A 23494-nucleotide genomic window follows, 5' to 3' on the forward strand; every position below is an offset into this window, starting at 1 on the left:
TTCAGTTGTGTAGAAGGGATAAGGGAATATTTTACTTGTGATATTTCCTTAGATGAATCTTCTTTGAGACAGACTGGAGATGCAATGTCTCCTTGATGGCCTTCTCTACACTGGGAAATGTCTGTATAATTATGGTTTTATTCAATGTTTTCTTTCTTCCTAATCTCAGAAAACAGAGTTTGCCATTAATTTAGCATGGCCATTTCCTAAAGCTGTGTTAGGATGACCTTGTTAAAAATATGTTTCATAAAAATGTTTTAAAAATATGTCTTCACTTAAACTAGAAACCACCTATATGGTTTTCTATTGCAATCAAAAGATAAAAGATAGCTGAAGGATAGATGCAGGCACATAAATCAACTAATGGATGGGTTTTGTTACATTTGTCTTAACAGAAGCAAAAGGAAAACATGATGAGAATCCTTGTACCACATAGAAAATTCCCACCACCATCAGCATCCATTTGGTGGTCAATATAGTGCTCATTCTCTTTCAAGCATATCAGCAGTTCCTTTGTTTTCAAATTCTTTAATGCATGCTAGTCTGATGCTTGCACAAAAACACAACTCATGAAAGGATGGCAAAGGTTTAAAGGCAGTATTGTTAAGAGGAAAGATAGTCCTCCTTAAATAGCCTACCTTAGGGAATGCAACATTTGTAAAGGTTTTACTTCAGAGCACTATTGTCAAGAAAGGAAATGTGAAAAAATGACCCTTCCTTCGATGCCCACACCCTGCCTTCCCCAAACACACAAATAAAATAACTGCCATTGTGACTAATGTCAAAAGTCAAGATATACAGCTCATTTACAGCTCACCTTTGGACCTTGTCTTCCAGGATATCCTGGCAATCCGGGTACACCAAGCTTACCCTGCAATAAGGCGGTATTAAATTTTATTTTATCCTCCTTAGTGGTTCAGCAAACTTCTGTAGAGAATATTTTTTCCACAATAATACCTCATGAAATACATTAGAGTAAATCAATTTCTCATTTCTATTATTAATCACCAGTGGGCTTAGTTCTGCAAACTTAAATAAAAATCCTACTCCAATGAATGAGTTCAGCAAGGCCAATACCTCAGTGTCTTCCTTTTTTCCTCTATGAAGTGCTGTGCAGTGACGTGGGGCTGAAATCATTAAGCTATTAATATTCTCTAAGAAATCAAGGTGTTAATAGGTTTGTGAGAAGAAATCCTTTTTAATTTATACTGTGTGATGACTGCTTTGTTTTTCACAGATTTTTCATCAATAGGCATTTGAAGAATCCTACCTCACTGACTATTTGCTGATAATAGATTTGTCAACGAATCTTACCAACCTGCTGTGGTCAGAAAGGGCAACAGTATGAGCAGTCTGATCAACACTGACATTAACCATTCCTAGAAATGAAATACAATACCCTACCCCACTGAATTGGTCTCTTCAGATGCCTAGAAGATGAGTGATGGTTTGCCACTTTCAAAAGGAAGGGAAAACAGTTTCAGTCTTTGAAAGATGGGGATTCTGAGGGAGAATTTGCCTATTTGCCTATATTTCAGACTATTACATCTTGGTCTCAGTGGAAAAGATATGATTATACACCACAATAATGTACTCTGCAGTAATCTTAGATAATGAAAACCAGCAAGGAGACACCTGCATGGGAAAGGAAATTGGACAAAATCAACATGTTCATTTGTAAAAAATGCAGCATGAGAATAACGATGTGGTGTATTATCATATTCATGTAAGTGCATGTGTCTGGCTGAGACATCATTAAAGAAGAATTCTTTGATTTATGAAAATAATTATAGTGCTGCCAGTTATGTGTCATACTGACACAAGCTGCACAAATTACCATGATTGAAATGTTTTGCAGCATGACAGCACATAAAACTCTTGCCACATTAAGTGAAAGTTTTGTCCCTAATTTTATGATTAAAGCAAGTCCATTTGCCTGGGGTTTGAATGTGGATACGGATGGGGTTTTTTTATTATAAGCTCTTTTCTGATATGTTCCTCAATTTTTGGCACCATACTTGGCAAATCCAGAACAAGACCTTGGGAAAGAGTTTTCTTATCATGGGATCAGCTGAATGTAAAGAGTAAGAGACTACTCTGGCACTTTCATTACTATGAAAGAGGAGTACCTTTGCATTAAATAAGTCATAGGAATTATAAGAGCATTGATAACTGGTCGTACAGTAACACTTACTTCCCTAATAAAGTGGGTCACAAAGATTATTCCAGTCTTTACACTAAAGTAAGTATCACAGGACCAACATCATAGAACTCTTCTCTAACCCACTCTGTTCTGGCCAAGTATCCATAGAATAGTCAAAAAAGACGTTTGACATTCAATGGGCAAGAAAAGGTATAAATATTTGTAGAAAAGGGAAAATTAAAACTCCAAGCCCAGCTAACAGTGTTATCAACACCAATAATTTTTTCAAGTATCTTCTGATACTTAAGGTTTCAGATTCTAGACCTGTGGGACTGTAGGAGTCCCATATATCTAATAGTAGAGATGAAATGCTTGAGAACATGAACCTATATTCACATTGAGTAATTTGAATAAGAAGAACTAAAAATAACTCACATTCATATTTAAAAACTAACAACTATAAACCAATGTTTGGTTTGGTTCACTTTGCTTTTTTTACTTGGGTCATAAAGACTTGAGAAAGAGGGAATATATTGTAGATGTCCTCAGTCAATTAATTAATCTGCAGATATCATGACAATACAAATTTTTGTAAGATTCCCAATATTCTCAAATTTTTGTCGGGTCAGCAATACTGAAAACAACTACTGCCATGAAACATATAGCTCTTTCTGGAGAATATAAATACATTGTGGGTGAAGATAATATGATTCTTATTGTATCAGATTGTTTTGCTGATCTAGTTAAAACTGAGTACATTGGCTTTCTGGTGTGAACTCAGCTTGCATTCATGTAGGAGACTAGTTCTGAGTTTCTTATTTTATATGTTCTTTGAATCATGACTTAATGAATCAATTCAATGATGTAATAGCTGCTGAGGTATCTTGCAAAACTGTGAGGAACATTAATTCATAAATAATTCTCAATAGTTAAGTAAACCTGAGAATAAATCTTTGTTGAGGTCAAGATTCTACAGAGATTTGTATTTATCTTTGCACATGTTCTCTCCTGTACTTCATGTGACCATCTTTTTTTTTTTTTTTTTTTTTTTCAGTCCTCCCTTTTAACAGCCCCTTTTCACTTTTGCCAATCCTATTTTTGGATTTTTATTGGAGATATGTTTTCTGTTTAACACAATCTTCATGTCACAATTTTTCATAATATGACTGTGAATATTAATTCACTTTCCAGCAGCACCTTTATCTTCCTTTGTGCCCAGCTATTTTCTTTGCATCGTATTTTCCTTAGCTGGCATGCACTGTACATAATTTGGGATAAGAATTTAGCTGCCTTACATGCTGATGAAGTACTATAATGCCTTTTTGCATGCTTACAAAATCCTAGTATTATTCAAATGTGAACTCCAGTGGTCTGCTGCAGTAGAGTCTCATAAAAACTACTGTTAGGGAGCTAAAGATTTTGCAGGTATGGAGGCTCTGTTTTTTAGTAATGAAGATCATGGGCTCCATCTATCTTATGAGGCAATGACATGTTTATGTTGATATCTGGCTACTGACCTTCTCCCCAGCTGGACCAGCAGCACCTGGGTCCCCAGATGGACCTGCTCGGCCTTTCGGACCTTCTGGACCGTCTTCTCCTCGTGGACCTGGCTGACCAATTTCTCCCTAAAACACATCACCTTATAAATACAGAACAATTGCCTTTGTGCATGTATTACAACGACTACCCAAAATTACTTGAAAGTAAGTTCTCAGTAAATGTAAATAGAGATTAGAAACAGAGAATCATAGAATGGTCTGGGTTGGAAGGGACATTTAAAGGTCATCAAGCCCAACCTCCCTGCAATGCAACAGGAACATCTTCAACTAGATCAGGTTGCTCAAAGACACATCCAATTTCCAATCAGGGAAATACTACTGCTTATGTTCACTTATAAATGCAAATACATATAAATCAGGCACCCAATACTACAATCACATGTGTTAAGAGCCAGGTTGCCTTGCCTGAAGAGAGCTGCATTTGGAAACTGTATATTCTTATTTTTCCTTCCTTTAATTGTTTGAAGGCACTCTGACAGTTCATAGAAAGAAAAATGCCTGTATCTAAGTACTTATGTGGATACCATCTTCACAGTTATTTATTTATACAGACAACAGATACAGGCCAGGAGCCTTTTTAGAACCTCCACAACACTTCCTATGAAAGGAATTAAATGTCCATTGAAATAAATAACTAACTTTTTGGAAGAGGTTTGCAAGATGCTAGGTTGGAACGGAAACATCTTTATCCTGGATAGATTAATTTTCCTCAGGCAAATACTGGGGATCTTGGAATCTGGAAAAGGAGATTCCCTAGGAGGAAGCTTAATGAAAAGGATATCCAAGACTAGCATTCCCTTCCTCTTTATAACTGTGCTGTTTTTGATTCACAAGAACCAAAGCTCTAACTCAAATCTGTGCTTGCACAGGAAATAGAAATAATCTAAGATACTAGCTTTTAATTTATTTTTTGTTTAAATTTATTTGTTCACTTCAGTGATCATTTCAGAATAATACTTAAACATTTTAAGAACACATGGGCTGTGAATAAATGCTTACCCGGTCACCTTTAAGACCCATGTCACCTTTAAATCCTGGAAAACCATCTTCACCCTAAAAAAGGCAGACATGCACGTAACAAATTTTAGTAATAAAGAAGATTCTTTTTCTCTGCAGATAGCATAAAAAAATGCATTCACTACAGATTAAAATAATTTGCATAGATAAAGGGAGTGTTTCAGACACCAGAAAACCGAATATGGCTATTGCTATTTTAAAGTATCCATGCACTATAAAAAATTATTTTTTAGTTTGAAATTTCCTAATAACAGCTGTTTAAAGCTGTTTAAAATCTGTTTAAAAATAGAGAAAATAGAATTCTTGTTTTATTATGAATTATCTTGCAAAGTGCTTTCTTAACTCCTAAGCTTTTCTTGATTATCACTCCTCTTAACAAGGTCATCCATTCAATTCACTAAAAAATTGCCGGCAAATTATTCAGTGTTATTCTTTTTGTTAGCAGAGCCTCCTTTTAATTAATTTTTATTTTAAACCAGTGTCTTAAGAGTATCATGAAACGAATAAAGCAGTTAGCTGGTTGTGACATCTTAATAATAAGAGACATTTATTAATGCTCATAACCTAAAATAATTAGTAGTCATCCCTACACAGCAGTTCAATGTCTGGCACTATGGAGCCCTGCCTACTTTCGTTGGCTGATGTGACTGAGAGAAAGTAGAAAACCCAATGGACATTGAGACTGAATCCATATACAGTGGCAAAACAGGTGCACATTATTGTTATTCCTACTGAAAATTACTTATTTGCTGTCTAGTAAATTCTGATAGGGAATTTACTTCAAGCATTTTAAGAGATCTTCATGCTGAAGTACAAGCAGACAGTACTCAGACAAGTTTCATTTATGCCTGTATGAGTGAGATGAGATACAATCTCCAGAGTTGTTCAGTGGAGTCATTCATATTTTGCTCTAGCAGAACTGATCAGCTCTTGGTTCCCTTTTTCTTAGACTAACTCATCATACAACTACTGTTCCAATATCCAGACAACAGTGATTATTGACTGCATTTTTTATCTGATGCTTAGTTATATCCTGGGAACAAAGGTCATTGTGATGAATATGCACATAGTAAAATATTTTACTATGATGCTGTTAGGTTTTTACATGCTGCAGTAATATTGCTGACATAGAATCTGAGTAATATTTGAATTGTCAATAAAGGCAGGAAAAAGTGATATGGTACTCCACGTTAATAAAAATAAAAAAACCAACAAAACCCCAAAAACCACAAGAGAAGCTTTCTATTTCATCCTCACTTTGAAAAAAGAAACTTGCATTTTGTAATCATGGGGCCACAAAAGCTTCATCTTCTCCCTGATCAGCAACCGAGACACACTGCAAGGCTAAAGTCATTGTGACTGTTCAGAAGTAGTCATACATGCATGCAACAAATAACTTTAGAAAGAGTGATAGAAATAGATTTGCTAGTAGAGCAGCCCAAAATTGGTGAGGAGACATCAAAATTAAAAAATCAAACAAGCAAGCAAATATAGTTTCTCAGTAGTATGTGTTCATGTAACAAAAAGATGAGGTAACCCATCGTCATTCATTTAAAAAAACATTCTAAAAGCAGTTTTCCCATGCTTTCTAGATGCTGAAACAAAATTTTATATGGTCATCTTATGTTGCATAAAATGAAATTTCAAGGTGGTCTTTCTTAAAATTTAAAGAGAGGTTAAACAGGTAGAGTGCAGAATACATGAAAAAAGTTTTAGTTTTAAAAGTTGTGGCCATGGACAGTAGAAATTATATGAGAACACTTTGCAACGTATCTGCAAAGGCTGGCCAATTATTGACCAAATGGCTGCCATATGAACTGAAACCATTCTTCAGCTTTCCCAGTAAGGTTCCAGCTATTGAGATGATCAAGAGGTTGATTGTATTTCATGTAGGAGGAGAGAGCTAACTGCCCTATTTCCTCTTCTGGGGTTAACAAAAAATAAAATAGCTGAAGAGTTCTAGTCACATTTACTGGTCAGTACAGAGATGTACCTCCTCTGATATCCCTGGGACCGTTATAGAGACTTTCCCAATGATCAGTTCATTTGTTTCTGCCTTTACAGTGCTTTTTCCCATGTAATGACATCTGCATAGTTTCAGTAAAAAAGGCCTGTGTAAGAGACCTTAAAAGCACTGAAAAATCTGCGAAATACCTTTGTGTGACCTTCTGAGGTATTCATTAGAGTTCAGTGTCCTACTGCAACTGTGAGATCAATTTTTAGAAAAACAGAAATATTGTGGAGATTATGCTAATCAGTATTGATTGATACACATGCATATATAAACACATACATTACGCTTATTTATATGCGAGTCCTGTATTTTGTCTTAGCTGGGTATTAATTACTCAATAAGGCACAAGAAAAAAGCTGGGATTTTTTAACTGTCTAGTCTCCACAGGTATTATTTTGCAGCTTAGATTTAACGAGCAACTCTAAAACGAGTATGCAGATTAGGCAAACTGTGGTTTAGGAGAGTCTGAAAATGTACAGCAGCTCTTGGCATCTGAGCCAAAGAGACAGATCTCTAGTGCTGAAATAACAGCTTCTTGGCAAGACAGAGTCTTCTGCTTTAGAAATATCTATAAATATACACAGAGTAGCCACCAGGCTGAATTTGCCTGTGTGGTCAGGAGGTATGACTGATGGTGTTTGTTATCTGTCCCTCATTCTGAGTGCTGAGGACAGTGGGAATTTAAACCAATACTGACTGCAGTTTCAGCCACTGTGGATCATCAGAAGTTGGTACAGATCACAGTAGATGGTGTTTGCTCTAGTAAGAGCTCTATGTGCAGGTATCAGGGGGACATAAAAGCTTTCTTTATGTTCATATAAATGCATCTGACTGGGACTGTCCATCACTGGCAAAGCCAAAGATCTGGGACAAAAATGCCTGGAACTTAGGCAGCCATTGGAAGATGTACATAAAAATTACAAAATCTAGACTACAGCTGTATCAAAACATAAAATAACAGTATCATCACCACAAATCTCTCTGATGGACAAGCTTCTCAGTATCCACTACAGTTATTTATTAAGAAGAGAGGGGATGTCTCTCTATTTAAGAGCACCTTAGGGAGAAGTTACTTAAACTGGTGCAAAGATGACCCAAACCCATTCTAACGACTGAAGGTTTTCTATTCACTTTGTACCAGTATAAATACCCGTGGAGGTCACTGATTTATGAATTGGGCTTGGAATGTCCTTAGGGTAAGGCAGAAATAAACTCACTGCTGCAAGAGAAAACACACTGTGGTGAAGGAGACAGAAGATGTTCAGTGAAGGAGACAGAAGACATTGCAGTGAAAGAAGGGAAATGAATTAAATACAGACAGATTTACCTTTTCACCTTTGGATCCCTTGAGACCACGGACACCATCAGCTCCCTAAAGAAAGAATATAATTACCCACATGCCTATATTCAAAACGGGGTCGGGGGAAGAATCTAGTAATTAAATCTTACCTTTACACCACGAGGACCTGGATAGCCAATTGGACCCTGAGGACCTGGAGGCCCCTAAAATATATTGGAGTAAAGAACCTTTGTTTGTACAGTACTTGGTTAGCATGCAGTTCTCTTCTGAGTGCAATCCTTGTTCTTTCACTATAATGCAGCAGTCTTGTGCGAGACATCAAAATAATACTGGGCTGCCTGCCACTAAGAAAAGTCATGGTATCACAAAGCACCCTTCAATGTCGCTATAAAATTATTCATAGAATTATGAACTTGGTTCTACTTGTATATTTGGGAAACATTTATCCACAATACAAATTATCTGTAACAATGGTAATTGGAAAGTTAACAGACGAACAAACAAAAACAAACAAAAAGCTGCCAATTAGAAACCAGTGGTGTCTTAATGGAGAAAATTTATGTTGATTATGATATGACACAAGTCAAAAGAAGAGATCAAAATAATGATAATAATAAAAATCACGGTCTTTGAAAAAAGAGATTTCAAACCCAAAAACTAAAAGCCTTATGGTGCTAACAATACTGACTGGTGTCTGGATATTGTTGTTTACAGTTTGCTGAGCATTTCAAAGATGCTTAACTTTGATACTATGCAATCCGATGGCAGTGCTTAAAGAAACTGAGTTTTGTAAACAGTGGAAGCAAGGAAGCCTGGAAACATACCTATCTGTGTTTGAAAGTGAGCTGTTTTGTTGATTATCCGATGTCTGAGATGGACAGATAACAAAATCTTTCCCTAACGGGGCCATTGATAAAATCTTTTCCCCCTTTCCAACTGTGTCTTTTCACAAAACCTTTAGATTGTTAACATCTCTGAGAATTTTTTTTTACAAAATCTGGCTGAAATTGATCAATAAATTCAGAAGACATAAGGAACAAATGGTCACACACCTGTACTTTCAAAACATAAATGCTCTGTGCGAGTTTTATTTTCTTAAGAAGTCAGGATAAAATCTACAAGCCTTTAACAGGTAACAACACTCTGGACAAATAGTAATATGCCTGTGAAATCAGTACTGCAACTGAAAGTGATTTCAGGTGCTATAAAGGGTGCTATTCTGGATAAATAAGGGTCAATATTGAGCAAGCGGAACACTTTAAAGAGCCCCAAGACCCTTCAGTGCTTCATAAAGAAGTAAGAAATTCCTTTTCACTGCCACTGACTTGAAGGTGACGTAACACATGCAATTTATATGCATGCATTTGTAAATTTTAAGAAGTGGGGTTCTGAAGAACCCTAGTGGTACTCTATATAGCTGAATTATAAACTCAAACTATTTGTAAGTTATTTATATGAGTTGTATGCAACTTTTATTTACTGCACACAGATGCTTTGGATGTGTCATGCGTTTTCTATTACCTTCCTAAACAGTTCCTGGAGTGTAACAAATGTGTCACAAAGCTGAGAAACTCCCAAAGGTTTTCTGGAAAGCTATGTAAATAAATGAAAAAGTTTTAAAACTCACCAATGCACCTTTATCTCCAGATTGACCCTCTTTGCCAGGATGACCCTGATTTAAGAGAAATTTGTCTGATTTGGAAAATACTAATTTTTCAGTAGTGACATTTTATTATAAAGACACAATTACTTAAACACTTGAATTTCAGGTCACTAATCACCATTCTTCTGTATTAGAACATACACAAAATTTTGAGGAAAGATTTTCTTTTCAATACTGATTTAATTTACATAAAAAAGGAAAAGCTGGACAGTAGTTATATTAATGTTTTCAGGAATATCCTGATCACCCCTTCTGTTTAATTAATGCTTCAGCAGGAAGAGGTTTTTAATGCAAGACACTCTCAAATTTGATTTTGAAACAGCAGGGTGATTAATATTACAGCATGAAGACTTCCCTAAAATTATTTAAAAGATTATGAAATTAATTGCAGAAGCCACCAGAAAGCTCATGTAATTTTAACATTCTATGTCTTTGTTTTAAACTGTGATTAACTTTAAAAACAAAATATGTTTATGTCTTAGTCTTTGTTCTATATCACTGATGTTAATATTGCAGTGCTCAAAACATTAATTGTTTTTCTTGCTTATAAAATTTACACTAAAATGCTGCAAAATTTAAAGGTAATTTAATGAAACTAAAGGTTAACAGATTATTGTTTATGAGTCAGTCAAGAAACTTTTTCTGTTTACGTTCATCAATCTTATTACAGGAGCAGTAAATCTCTAGCTTTGCCAAGCATGTAGTCCCACACAACATGTAGCCTGTTACTAAATCCATTCATTTTTGGTGTCATTGACATCCCAAAATGTTTCCAGTGCATCAAATATGACATGACTTTGATGCAGCTGTTAATCTTAAATGACAAACCCCTGGTGCTTATATTCAGGTTTCTGGCCTTGGAAAACAGTTTAAAATATGTTCTTTATTAAAAGAATGGTTAAAATTAAAAGTATTTGATACTTGCTTAGCAGTTATTGTTAATTTTCTTTTAAAGAATTTGTCTTACTAATATTGAATATTTGTTATTTGTTTTTTAAAATGTAGCTATCTTAGCTGTTTAACCCTGAACTCCCAGAACATGCTTTCTTGTGCACAAAATTTTAAATCTCCATCCAATATCAGAGGTCTCTAGATCATTAAATGACTTTAAAAATGTTGCTATTAAAAAGCATGTTTGTATCCCTTTAGATTTGCATTAATTCCAGTATTATTAGCAATGTCTTGCCTTCGAAATAGAAGGACATAGGGAAATGAAATAGCTAGCAAGAATTTTCCTGATCTGAAAAAATGCTCTTGAGCTTCCCACCTGAACTTCACACAGATATCGCAGGAGCAGCTACAAAACTCACTGCAATTGGGATCGTACTGCTCATTGCCTTCAATCACTAGTGTAATTCTACGGCTGCAAATAGGTCATGTCAATTAGAATAGATTTAGTTTAACCTGCCTCTCCTGCCCTTCCTCTGAACAAACTTACCTGTGCATGGAGATAATTTTGGGTAGGTGTACTTGGTTTGGCTGGGATGGAGTTAATTTTCTTTATAGCAGCCCATATGGTGCTGTGTTCTGGATTTGTGAATAAAACTGTGTCAATAACACACCAGTGTTTTGGTTATGGCTGAACAGTGCTTGTACAACATGGAGGATTTCTCTTTATCCCATTCTAACCCCTCAGTGAGCTGGTGGAGGGTGAGCAAGAAGCTGGGAGGGGACATAGCTGGGAAAGCTGTCCCAAATTGACCAGAGGGATATTCTATACCATACAATGTCATACTTAGCAATAAAAGCTCAGAGAAAGGAGAGGACATTGATAGTTATGGTGCTTGTCTTCCCAAGTAACCCTTATGCGTGCCTGCATAAGCGTAAGCAATCTGCCTGCAGGTTGGAAGTAGCTTATGAATTCCTTATTTTGCTTTGCTTTGCTTGTGTGCGTAGCTTTGCTCCTCTTATTAAGCTGTTGTTACCACAACTGATGAGTTTTCTTGCTTTTGATCTTCTGATTCTCTCCCCCATCCTGCTGTGGGAGGAGTGAGAGAGTGACTGCACGGGTACTTAGCTGCTGACTGGGGTCAACCCCACCACAGTAGGCATGTGTATCAGGTACAGACCTGTGCCGACCCCCAATCATCTCCTACAGCATTTCCCGCCTGCTTTTAAGTTTAAGAAGATGCAGACTTTAAAACGATGCTTATGTTTGGAAACTAATATTGTTCCCAGCATGCAGAAAAGGATAAGGGGGAAAGTTCAAATGCTTAGACAATGATTCAAGATGCAGACTTCCAGCTGGACTATCACTTCATATTTAACATTCTCCATGAAAATAGTACTTTGGTGGGTAAAGGAGGTTGTGAGAGCCCTGGGTACAGTTCTATATACAGTTCCATATAATATAGGCATCTATGCAGTGAAACCCTTGCAGTCAGTTCTGTTGTTCTTATCCTTGCAAAACCATGCTGAAAGTCAGGTTTAAAAAATGCAGAGTTAATCTAAAAGATAAATGGTAAGGAAAAATGGCATGGGGAGGAGAGACATGGTCTGAGAAGCCACACTGACTGTCTAATGGCTCATGGTTGTATAAGATGATGGTTTTGGTGCAAGGAAACTAGTGTATATACATGTCATTATGAACAATCATTCCATTTAAGTTTAATTCCTGAACTGTAAGCAATGCTACTCAGGTGGTTACACTCTGTTCATGTGAGTGAATGCATCCTCAGAGCTAGGCTGAATTCCTTAGCGATCACAAGATTCTAAAGTTTGGCTTAGGTCTGTCCCAGTGCAGACAATGAAAGAAGAAGCCCAAACATGTAATATGCACCTTAGGTCAGGAAGCAAAGAAAGATCTAGTCTGTTATATATTTCCTGAGAGAACAAGTGGTGAGCATTTTTACAGATGATTTGCTTTGCCATACTGACATAGTAGGACTACAGTGAAAGAGTATCTGTCCCTTTGTGTGTCAGTTAGGTTATTTACACATCCCTGCAGATGTTTCAGATGCATTTCATCGTCTGGGAACACATTTTAAAAGCCCACAGCCATTTTTAGCAGCCGCTTCAAAATTGTAATTCTCTTAGTTTTAACAGCTCAAATGATACAGGGGTTTTAGACGGATTTTATAATGTTGCCGACTAGGACTACCAGTGCTTTTACTCTCCATTTTCTTTTTGCAACACAGATATCCAGAAATATTTATTACTTGGTAAAAGTATGTAAACATTCAAGGAATGAAATATTTGGTTACTTACAGGAGGCCCATCAGAACCAGGAAGGCCAGGAAGGCCAGGCTTGCCTTGGGGTCCCTAAATGCAGTAACAGAGATACATCTTAAGAACAATAGCAAACATTCTATCATTTTCTAGCATGATGGAGGATCATCCTTGCTGAGGACTGGTATGCCCTAAGCCAGAAAACCACCTTAAATCTTTTTAGTTTTTTAAAACAACTGGTGAACCCATCCCAGGTGCGGAGTAGCTATAAGAAAAATAATAATAATTAAAAAACAGGAAAGAAAAAGGAGAAAAACTGCCACCTATATCCCATACATTTGAGACTAAGAGCTAAGGATATAAAATACAGCTATACCTAAATCCCTTTATATGGATATCACAAAAATACAGCAAAACTAAATACAATCATACTAGATACTATCATACAATATATAGGCACAAAGCCAGTTCTTACAATCTTTAGCCAATACAAGTCACCCATATTTTTCACTGAGATGCTTGCCTGAGAACAAGCTTCAGGAATTTCCCTATGAACATGCACACACACACAAGGTAGGGAAGAATTCTCCAGTGTACAAAATTTAACTATTATTTAGAATTTCATGTGAAAGATACCAACAAGAACAAGAGGTAAAGAGTACATGTTACAGATCTCCAGTATTCATAGCTGAAATGCATGGTACATCTTTGTGAAAGCCTCTGGAATCCGTATACTGTGGCCCTAGCCCAATTTTTAGAGTAATATTTCTTATGCATACAGGCAGGTAAAACGCACGTATATTGTTTCCTAAAATCTCCTTCAATTTCTCCTAACGTATACACTAAACAGTGAAGAGGAGCGAAATCAAAGAAGAATCAATAAAGCAGGAGTTCAGCAAAAATTGGAGAAAAGTAAAGTTAGAGTAATTTCAATAGTGACATTTTTGAAATTAACAGAAGACATGGTTAAAGCCACAAGAACACATACAAACAGATCAGGAAAAAAACACCAAATGACACTACAGTAAGGCAACTACACTGCAGGGTTTTGTCAAAATACAGTCCTTGAAAAAAAGAGAACAGATTCAGACTTTAGGTAAAATTTTGTTGTAAGAAAAGAGATAAATAAAAATAATTTTCACAACTTGCTATGAAATTAATTAACATACAAGTACACAACGTTTAATATTGTAGATGGGATTCTGAAGCTCATAACAGAAAATCAATCCAAAATAAAGGGAGGAAATTATAATTGTGAAAAAGCATGTATGAGAGGAAAGCCAAGCCTCCACTGTTTTTTCATTTACTTGATGATTTCAGGAAGATCTGCTAATTTTTAGGTCTTAGGTTACCATTCTGTAAAACATAGCAAAGACCTTAAGTACATAAGCAAGGTGGTTGCACAGAACAGACTGTGAAATAACAAGAATACCACTGTAACTTACTTTTTCACCAGGAGGTCCAATAGGACCTTGTGGACCAGGAAGCCCCTATATTAAAAAGAAACCAGTGTGAGAAACCAGGGAGAACAATATACATACATTCACCCTACTAAAGGTCCCTCATTAATCTGTTTAAACACACTGGCAAATATAAGTGGCCTTTTTTTTCCCCCTTATGAGTAAGATCAGGAGTTTTGTGTGAGCCTTTTGCACAAGCCACTATTCTGGCAGTAGGTCTGTAACAAGATCCTATTCAGAACCCTCCTCCAGGTGTGGCCATTCCTGCTGCATTCCAGGAACGCTGAATAAGTCATTTTTCTCCTGAATGAAAAATCCCTCTGAAAGCTTACTTGAAAACTCTGCTCCCACTGCCCTCGGCACATTTGCAGCATTATTTATACAATCCTTGAAGCTTTATCAGTTTTGTACATGAAAAGCTAATGTTTTACTAATTTCCATTTATTAAACATTTGCTGCACATTACATCGTATTTCTTGAGAGCTATTTTACACTTACTTGTGGGCCTGGAATGCCTTGCTGACCAGGAGGTCCTGGTTCCCCTTGAGGACCCTGCCATACAAAAAAATACCAGGGCATTAGGTTTGCATTTCTGCAGTACAGATCTTCATTGTCAGGACTAAAAGGAATACAAACTCATCTTTGTTTGTCCCTCTTTAAAGTCTGCCACCGACTTCCTATCCAGTATGACATTTTTCCATGCTATTGAATATCATGGCCTTTTCTTTAATAGAGAATAACAGCCCACACATAGCACCCAATTACTGGAGTCCACGGTGCTAAAGGAGGCTTGAGAGAAAGCATGGTTTGGCCTTTTTGCTGAAGACTAACTAATAGAAGGCTTCTCTTTTCTATGTAAAATCATCATGAGTCTGATTATATTGACAGAAAAGTTTAATTAAATGGAAGGGATGGCATAGTAGAAGGGACAAGAAAATGCAGAAAGGATTCTTAGAATCCACTCCCTTTTCAATTCCCAGCTTACTTACTCACCATGTTTCCTTTTGGGCCTGAAGGTCCATCAACACCTGCAATGCCCTACAGCAAACAATATAAACATGAGCAACTTTCAAGGGACTTCCATTTTTCTTCTGGAAATTGCAAATACAAACCAGTTCATACGTACAGGTTGGCCAGGGGGACCAGGTGTACCTCTGGGGCCCAGTAATCCCCGTGGACCCTGTAAGAAAAGAAACACTTATCAACATCTGCATGACTTTTTCTGAACAGGGAAGCCCAGGAGAAGGACTGGGCAAGGAGTAGGAAGGATGAGGGGAAGGCAGCATGGGGGTCGAGGGAGAAAGAAAGGAAGAAAGGATAGATCCTCCTGAGGGCCACCATATGTTTGAACAGGATGCCAGTGGAAGGCCGAGCTTTGATTTAGCTGCTGTACGGTCATTTCAGAGAGAGGCAATAACTATTTATGTTTCCTGGTGCAGAACACTGGCACAGCATCTTCCACTAAAGCTTCAGCTGTGTCTTGGCCTAAAGCTCTGACCTGAATAGTAGCATACATGTTTGTATTCCTGTCTTTAGAAAACACGGTGGTCTGTCATACTCTATCCTATTATTCTAAGTGTGTAACAGTGCTTTTATCTTTAGTAAAAATCCAATAAATAATTAAAAATTACTAATATTTTTATTATAATACATGCAAGGCATTCTGGAAACCAAAATCAGAATTGTTCTTCTCATCCCTAAAAAATTCCGCAAAAGACCAAGGGCTATTCTCCTAAATAAGGTGAGCAAGATTTGGTCTATAACATGATCTTTTGGATTACACTATGTAAATGAACATCAGCTTTCATCATTTGTGTCATCATTCATGTCATGCTGCTAAAGTAGGCAGGGATGAGTCTCCAGCCTCCTCGTGTATGATATAGCCACAAATCACTAACACTGACTCTGTAGTGACTTCTTCCTACTTTGAGAGTAGGCAGCAGTATATCATACATTTTAGGTAAAATTCCTCTTTCTGAGGCTTGATTTCTTGCCTGCAATGCAGAACTCTGCTCTGCAGTGACAGCACTTGCAGAATTCCAACTGACAGCAGTGGAAATTCTGTATGTGAAACAAGTGTAAAAATACACAATGAAGCACAGTAGTGTGAAAAAAAGAGAAGAAGCCAGGCCTCATTTTCTAATAAATAGATCTTTGGAAAGCATTTTCATAGCAACAGAGACTTGGTTATATTCTCATGTATCAAGGACTGCAGTGATTGATTTTATACAATAGGATAAGAAATACCCTTTGTGATTATGCAATTTGTGTATACTTGGCTGGATATATCCCTGACAATGTTAATCCTGTAAGTAATGTTTTACCCCTAACAAAACTGTTCATTTTTTTTACTTTTCAGCCAGAATCAGTATTCGATATATACACACACAGTGTAATTTTTATACCTGTAATTCAGAACAGTTCAGTAAAAAGGAAAAAATCTGAGAGTGATTTTTGTTTGTAACAGAAACAGAGTAAGAAAGCATTGCTTACAGCTTCACCTGGGAGACCTCTTGGTCCAACTTCCCCATCTTCTCCCTGTTTTTGTACAAAAGGAATAGAAGCTTTAGGAAAAAAAAGAACGTGTCATGACTGTATTTCCATTACATGCAGATTCACTCTAGATTTTACTGTGTAAATAGCAACTTACTCTGGATCCATCTTCACCAGGTAAGCCAGGAGGTCCCTGTGGGCCACGGTCTCCCTGTAGGACAAGGAACGTCATTAAAGTAATACATCTGTTGCTTGAAGCAATAATAGATGGAAAGGGAAATGAAAACAAATGTTTTAGCTGAAGTCTGATGTGTCAAAACAAGTCTTGACACAATGATACAAATCTGTAGGTTACAGTACTCAGTAAAGTCTTTTATTACATTAGTATAAAAACAAATTAACATTATTGGAACAATGAACTATTTGTGTTTGTAAAATTTCATTCCATAACTATTCTTGGCCCCAGAACATACACAAATTACTGCTACAAAAGGCAGTTACCCACATTTTCCTTTGTCTCAACAGCACGTTCCCCTTCCCCCTACGCAATGTATTAATGCAAGTAAAATAAGGCATGTGTACATGGGTCAGAAGTTAATATACCGATTGCTGGGCCCTGTAATATACACGGTGAAGTTCACTAACCACCTTTCAGAACCACACACCCTGACACCAGTCACTGAGAGCCTTGGGACTGATTTGTCTGAGGCTTTGGAAGGCAGCCAGACTTCCACACTTCCCCTCAGAGGTTAGGGCTTTTCAAGTCTATATGCAGAGCCTCAGTCAATTCTGGACCATATTTTTAGGATTTATTTTTCTTTCCCCATTTCTAAAGAGGACTAGTGTGCTACACAGCTCAAACACCACTGACTGACCTCTTTCTGGGCAGTGGGTTTTTAGACTGTGACTTCCTTCTGGCATTGGACAACAACCAAGTATTCATGCTGTTTTCCTTAATTTTATCAGTGCTGTGGATCCTAGCAGATATAAATGGAGTCACTTTTCAGTAGCTCTATTCTTTACTCTTTTAAAACTTCCTAGGGAATGTTAGGTAACTTGCTGTCATACCCCAGAGCTATCTAATATTAGGGATGTCCAGATTTTATTCTACTGCCTTTCTGTCCTCTATAACTTGGAGTTGCCATGGAAGAGAAAATGAAATTCTATGAACCGCACTTTCATACCTGTAAGACAAATCAATACATCGGTTTCTATATTTTGCTAAGTTTTGGAACTACTCAACATGATCTGCTGGTAAAGGATGAGTTTTTCTACATGCTAAATGACACTCCTGAAAGATGACATAGGACATGTGATCTGTGCTCTGGCTTCCAATTAATATCCAGGTGAAGGTTGACTTAACTTCCTATTATTATCAGCATTCTCAGTTCTTTTAATTCTTTCCTGCAAGCTTTCTGTTAAAGGCTGAATTTCATTTTCCTTAGACCTTTTCATTTAGTATATAACGCCTTGCTTTTATACTGGAGAAGGGTTATACATATTGTAAATCAAAAGTTCAAAGTCATAGATACTGATGTTAAAAGGAATATTACACCATATGGCCTAATCTGCCCAACATTGGAAGTCAGAGAATATCATCCAGTAACTCCTGTCTGACAACTTGCGTTTGACAGAGGCATAACCTCAGACAGACAAACACCTAATTTGGAACTCAGTTCAAATATGACTAATTCTGAAAGTAGTCCTAAAACTTCTACTCCAAAGTTAAGGGTTTTCAACATCAATTCTCTTACAGTTGAAACATAGCTACAGCAGAAAAAGTGGTTTTCTTGTCGTTCTTTCTGTGCTCTTTATTGCAACCCGAAGAGAACCAAATACCTGCATTATATGCTGTCAGTATATATGCACCCGAACAGCTACAGCTATCTGATCTGGCTTGGAGTGGAGCTGCTTTCAGAAAGATCATAGTCTGAACTTTTACAGGAGATTTCCTAGAAACACGAGAATGCTGTGATTTTTAAATACTGAAATAAAGAAACTATGAAAAGAAGTAATTATTTTCATTAGTATTCTGCAAATTTCAAACCAAACTTATTCTTCTATTTTAGTGGGGTTTTAAAAAATTGTTTAGGAAATGTAAAAAAACAGACTTTCAAGAAAAAAATTGTTTATGACATGGAAGGTCCCAGACAGGCAATTCTAGTATCCCAGGTTGGAAAGCAGACACATTCCCTGACTGAATTGATTTCTGCTCAGACTTCAAAGTGTGAAGTAGTGGCAAAGAGCTTAATGTCTATCCCCCTCTGGTGGTCACCTGCTGATCAAGCTGGATTTCAATTATGTCATGCGCTGATTGCTTTGTGCTCTTTAAGTAAAAGGGGATAATGAAAGATGATCAAGACATTTCTGTACGACACTAAAAGTTATTCTCCCATTGCAAACAGAACTCAAAAGCGTATCCTTAGATGCTATTATAAAGGACTATGTTATGGGCCAGTAGCCAACACAGTTGAGATTTTCTGGGAAGTGCAGCAACTGTGCTAACCCATTGAATGGTGACAGCTATAATTCCTTGGTCACCAAGCTTTAGCACATATGGGAATAGTTCTGTTGACATTCCCACTCACTTTCTTCTACAGTGTATTGCATTTACCAGGACAACAGTAAGGGAAGTGCATGCAGTAGAATATGCTGTTACTAGCATCTGTGTTAGGAATATATTTTGAAGCAGAAATCCCCTGCTGTGATTATTTCTACACATTGTAGGGAAAGATACAGTCTCATCCTATAGATTGGTATGACATAAGGAGCAAGTACATTAGTTGTTTTAAATATTACTTCAAGTTTTCCTAACTTATCTGACCTGACTCTGGTCTTTTAAGCTGCAGCTGTTGGAACGAGCCACACTAAACAATTCAGTTTGCAATTCAAATATATAAATGCACTTTTTGAGCAAGCTTCTCAGAAGGTTAAAATTTGTCACGCTCCTGATATAGAATCTTCATGCTGATTTCCTTTTCCTGTTACTATTTCCTTTAACAATCACTTTAAATCCAACAGGCAAATTCCTTAACTAAGAATTAAAGCAAAACCCAGCTGAAGTTGTGATCTGATTTCAGAAAATATATTGAAACCATTAACATATATATGAATTGTTGTCTCTTCATTAATACTGCTAAGACTTTTAATGAGGAATACATTACCTGACAATATAGATATTATTCTGAAAAGCTGACATTCTGTTTTAACTTTCCCCATAGTCCTTAGTGATATTCTTAATGAATACTGCATTATTTCTGTGACAGTATCAATTTGTTATTATATAAATATATATGTTTTTTCTTACCCTGTTACCTTTGTCACCAGGGAGGCCAGGAAGACCATCAAATCCTCTGTCACCCTAGGAAAGAAGAAATCACAGCTTTAATAAATGACTATTACATTCTGTATTACTCTGAATATGCCTTCCCTCTAAAAGTTAACTTCTACCCTTGGTTATACATATGCTTTTGTTATTGAATGAAACACATGGAAAGGAGCACATAGATCAAACTCACAAAATTTGCTTCTATGTGTTAAAGCAAGAGAAGATGCCATACCGTTTCACTGCACTGTAATTATGGTATTTATAAAAAGAAGTCCACATCGCAATGAAAAGCTTGATTGTAGCTGCACTTCGCAATTGCAAAACTGATTTTACTATTACTGATACTCTGCAACTAGAAACTGATTCAGAGGGATAGGAATCATGCCCCAAGAATCAAGTTACTTCAGGGTCAAACTGCTAGCTGTTACCATTAATTACCATATTTTAAACGGATGATTCATTTGCAGCTCTTGCATCTAACCCAGATATCTGAAACCTCAGTATTTTCACTTGAGAGAAGAATTTAGGGTTGGCCTGGAAGAAACTGTGGTACCTACATAAAATCTATCCAGCCCACACCAAGACTGAAATAAAGCCTCAAGTCTCATTATTTACCTTTGCACCAGGTTCTCCTGGCATTCCTCTGGCACCATCGGCTCCAGGACGTCCCTGAAAAAACCCAGAGGGGCAAACATTTGAAAATGCAGTGGAATCAGTTAATATTTGAATATATTTAAATAAAAACTATTTACCCAGAGCAGGATTGATCCATACAACTACCTACCCTTTTGCCAGCCTTTCCACTTGGACCAGGGGCACCTTGAACACCACGGGGACCCTGAGTGTAAAAAGTGTAATTCTTAGAATCAAGTTCAGTCAGCAAAAAGCTAGTTAAACATCTTACCTCAGAAACAAGGTAAGATTTTACACATGCAAAGCTGCAATTTTTTTTTGCAGGAAATATATTCTCATTTCCAAATTCCCATTAGTTTTAATAGAACACAGGCATCCAAACTGGCCTTAGCACGACCAATGTGAACACTAGTTTTCATGAGATGGCACTATACACAGCATAATTTGTCCTTTTAACATACAAGCTTACATTCTTCTCATGGTTTTGAAAATCTCAGTGCTGTGGTTTGAAAACCCTTCTTCCTCTCACGCCAAAATTACTTCAGTCACATAATAATTATTTGTTGAAAACTAGAGAGTGCTTATTTCAGATCCCTAACTCATACACAAACATGAGTTGAACTGCTGAACAGCTCACATTCTGTCTTAGCTTTACACAGCACAGTTTTAACTACAGGGAGACCAAATTACCCCAGACTGAAAAACCTAATTCTACTTTTCAAACACATGTAACTTTCACTGATGACTGTGTGGGCTTATGTTTCTGTGGAAGCTTTCTCATCTCTCATCCAAATGCAATGGTAAGGACTGAAAACAGCAATGGTAAGGACTAACCATCCAAAAATACTGAGTAGGAAGATAAAAAATACTAAAAATGCAAGGAAGCAAACTGGAAGACTGGCTCTTCAAAGCACTTTTTTGCTTAATTGTTTTATTTTTCTTCTGCAAATATCCATGTGGCGTTTTAAGACAGGCACTAAATAATGTAGAACGTAGAAATTCCATGGTACCACTTGAGATCTGGCAAAATCATTGTTCCAGAGACTCCTAGCACAATCTCTTTAAGAACCCCCTATTTTATGCTTAAACTGAAAGATTTCAATGTGTTTCAGTGCTCTTTAACATCACTGCACAGGAGCTGATATAATGGTAAGGTAAGTAAAGCACGCACTGATTCCTAAAGACTTATTCTTGCTATGTTATGTGTTTCTTGAAAATACCCTGTTAAATTACCAACTAAATTCAACCTCTCACACCTTATAAGATCACAGCCCAAGGTCATACAATTGCAGACTTGACATATGATTATTTAACAGAGAAGAGTCTAAAGTATTAAAACAGGTTTTCAATGGAGGACACTCTACATACGATAATTGCTCTTTTTGTGTATATACATACATTAAAACATATATAAAATATAAAGATTGTTACTTTCATATTTCAAAATGAACAATCAAGCTATTGCATTTAATTAGGATAGTATCGTAAAGGCTATTTTTCTTCAATTGCATGTGGAAAGCCTATCATTGATTTCTTCTAAGTGGTATGAATGCATTTTCTTAAACATGCTCAAACATAACAGGCAATATTGTTGTACCTGGGGACCTGGTTCACCACTTTCACCCTTAGCACCAGCTGCTCCAGGTCCACCCTTGACAAAAAAAGCAAAATAAATTGTTTAAATATACAAATAAACTTGTTGAATTAGTAAGTTTCTATTTCTATACATTACAGGGAGAAAAAACCAATCCCCTATTCATTAGGAGGTGTGAATTGACTATTTGAATCTACAATATACACTGATAAATCATTGTCCAGACACTGGGCCTAACTGCACCAAAAATCTTTCTATCACAAAGAAAATGCCCATTGATTTGAATGGGATCAAATGTAACCCTTTGTTCTACATTAACATTTGGGAGCTAAATATGAGCACAGGAAGAATGTAAGTAACGCAAAGAGAAGTGCATCTGCTGTAGGGAAGGCAAGAAAAATGAAAGCTACCTCTTTTTACCTTGATCTATTTCTGTGTTGTACAGAAAATAGAACTGAGTCTCAAAGTTCAATCCAAAGATCACTATAGTCAATGAAAAATATCCTGTCTAATCTTGTCATGAACTTCACTGATGTTTTAATGAAAGCCTTTCTGCATCTGGTGCTGAAGAAGTGGAAAATCTATATAACTGCACGTCTTTACTATCATTAAATGATACAGATTTTCAGAGTAAGTTTTACTCACAAACAGACCTAAACCAGATCTTCATCCAGAGTAAGATGCTGCACATGGAAATTAGGGCAGAACTAGTCAAAGGAAGTTTGTGTTTTCTTTGTAGTGGTCTCACAAAAATAGACAAAATGAAACAAAAAATCTCAACATGCTCACATAGAATAGAGGCACCGAGAAGGAACATACTGGAGTTTACTGTTACGGGCAAAATATTTTTTTGCATTTCTGACCTATGAAACAGGTCATAACTAAATTGTGTATTTAATATGAAACAAATATTGCAGACCTTGGAAAATTGATAATTCTTCTATATTCATAGCGACGATTCAAAGAAAGAAGCTGTCTCATGGCTTGCCTTAGTGCTGAGTCTAGCATCCTGGAGTGGAATGATTCCCACTGACCTTGCAGGTATTGAATCAAGTCCTAAGCAAACTGAAAATCAGATCCTGAGCTGGTACTGGCAGTGGAGAGAACAGTGGCTTTGGTAGG

The 23494-nt window shown here is 36.7% G+C and overlaps 1 protein-coding gene across 5 annotated transcripts in view; it reads right to left on the bottom strand.

The window, feature by feature from the left end:
- COL11A1 (collagen type XI alpha 1 chain) overlaps window positions 1-23494 on the bottom strand; it is a 159038-nt gene that overhangs the window by 66568 nt on the left and 68976 nt on the right. For all 5 annotated transcript variants that reach the window (XM_037404572.1, XM_037404573.1, XM_037404574.1 and 2 more), the window contains 17 exons: window positions 22376-22429; window positions 20930-20983; window positions 20761-20814; window positions 20125-20178; window positions 16975-17028; window positions 16818-16862; window positions 15451-15504; window positions 15318-15362; window positions 14823-14876; window positions 14310-14354; window positions 12904-12957; window positions 9661-9705; window positions 8183-8236; window positions 8061-8105; window positions 4702-4755; window positions 3661-3768; window positions 818-871 (listed from right to left, as the gene is read on the bottom strand). In XM_037404572.1, the coding sequence (XP_037260469.1) occupies window positions 818-871; window positions 3661-3768; window positions 4702-4755; window positions 8061-8105; window positions 8183-8236; window positions 9661-9705; window positions 12904-12957; window positions 14310-14354; window positions 14823-14876; window positions 15318-15362; window positions 15451-15504; window positions 16818-16862; window positions 16975-17028; window positions 20125-20178; window positions 20761-20814; window positions 20930-20983; window positions 22376-22429 (927 nt within the window). The remainder of the gene's footprint in view (window positions 1-817; window positions 872-3660; window positions 3769-4701; window positions 4756-8060; window positions 8106-8182; window positions 8237-9660; window positions 9706-12903; window positions 12958-14309; window positions 14355-14822; window positions 14877-15317; window positions 15363-15450; window positions 15505-16817; window positions 16863-16974; window positions 17029-20124; window positions 20179-20760; window positions 20815-20929; window positions 20984-22375; window positions 22430-23494) is intronic.

This window comes from Falco rusticolus, chromosome 11 (genome assembly GCF_015220075.1).
Source record: "Falco rusticolus isolate bFalRus1 chromosome 11, bFalRus1.pri, whole genome shotgun sequence".
NCBI classification, from domain to species: domain Eukaryota; kingdom Metazoa; phylum Chordata; class Aves; order Falconiformes; family Falconidae; genus Falco; species Falco rusticolus.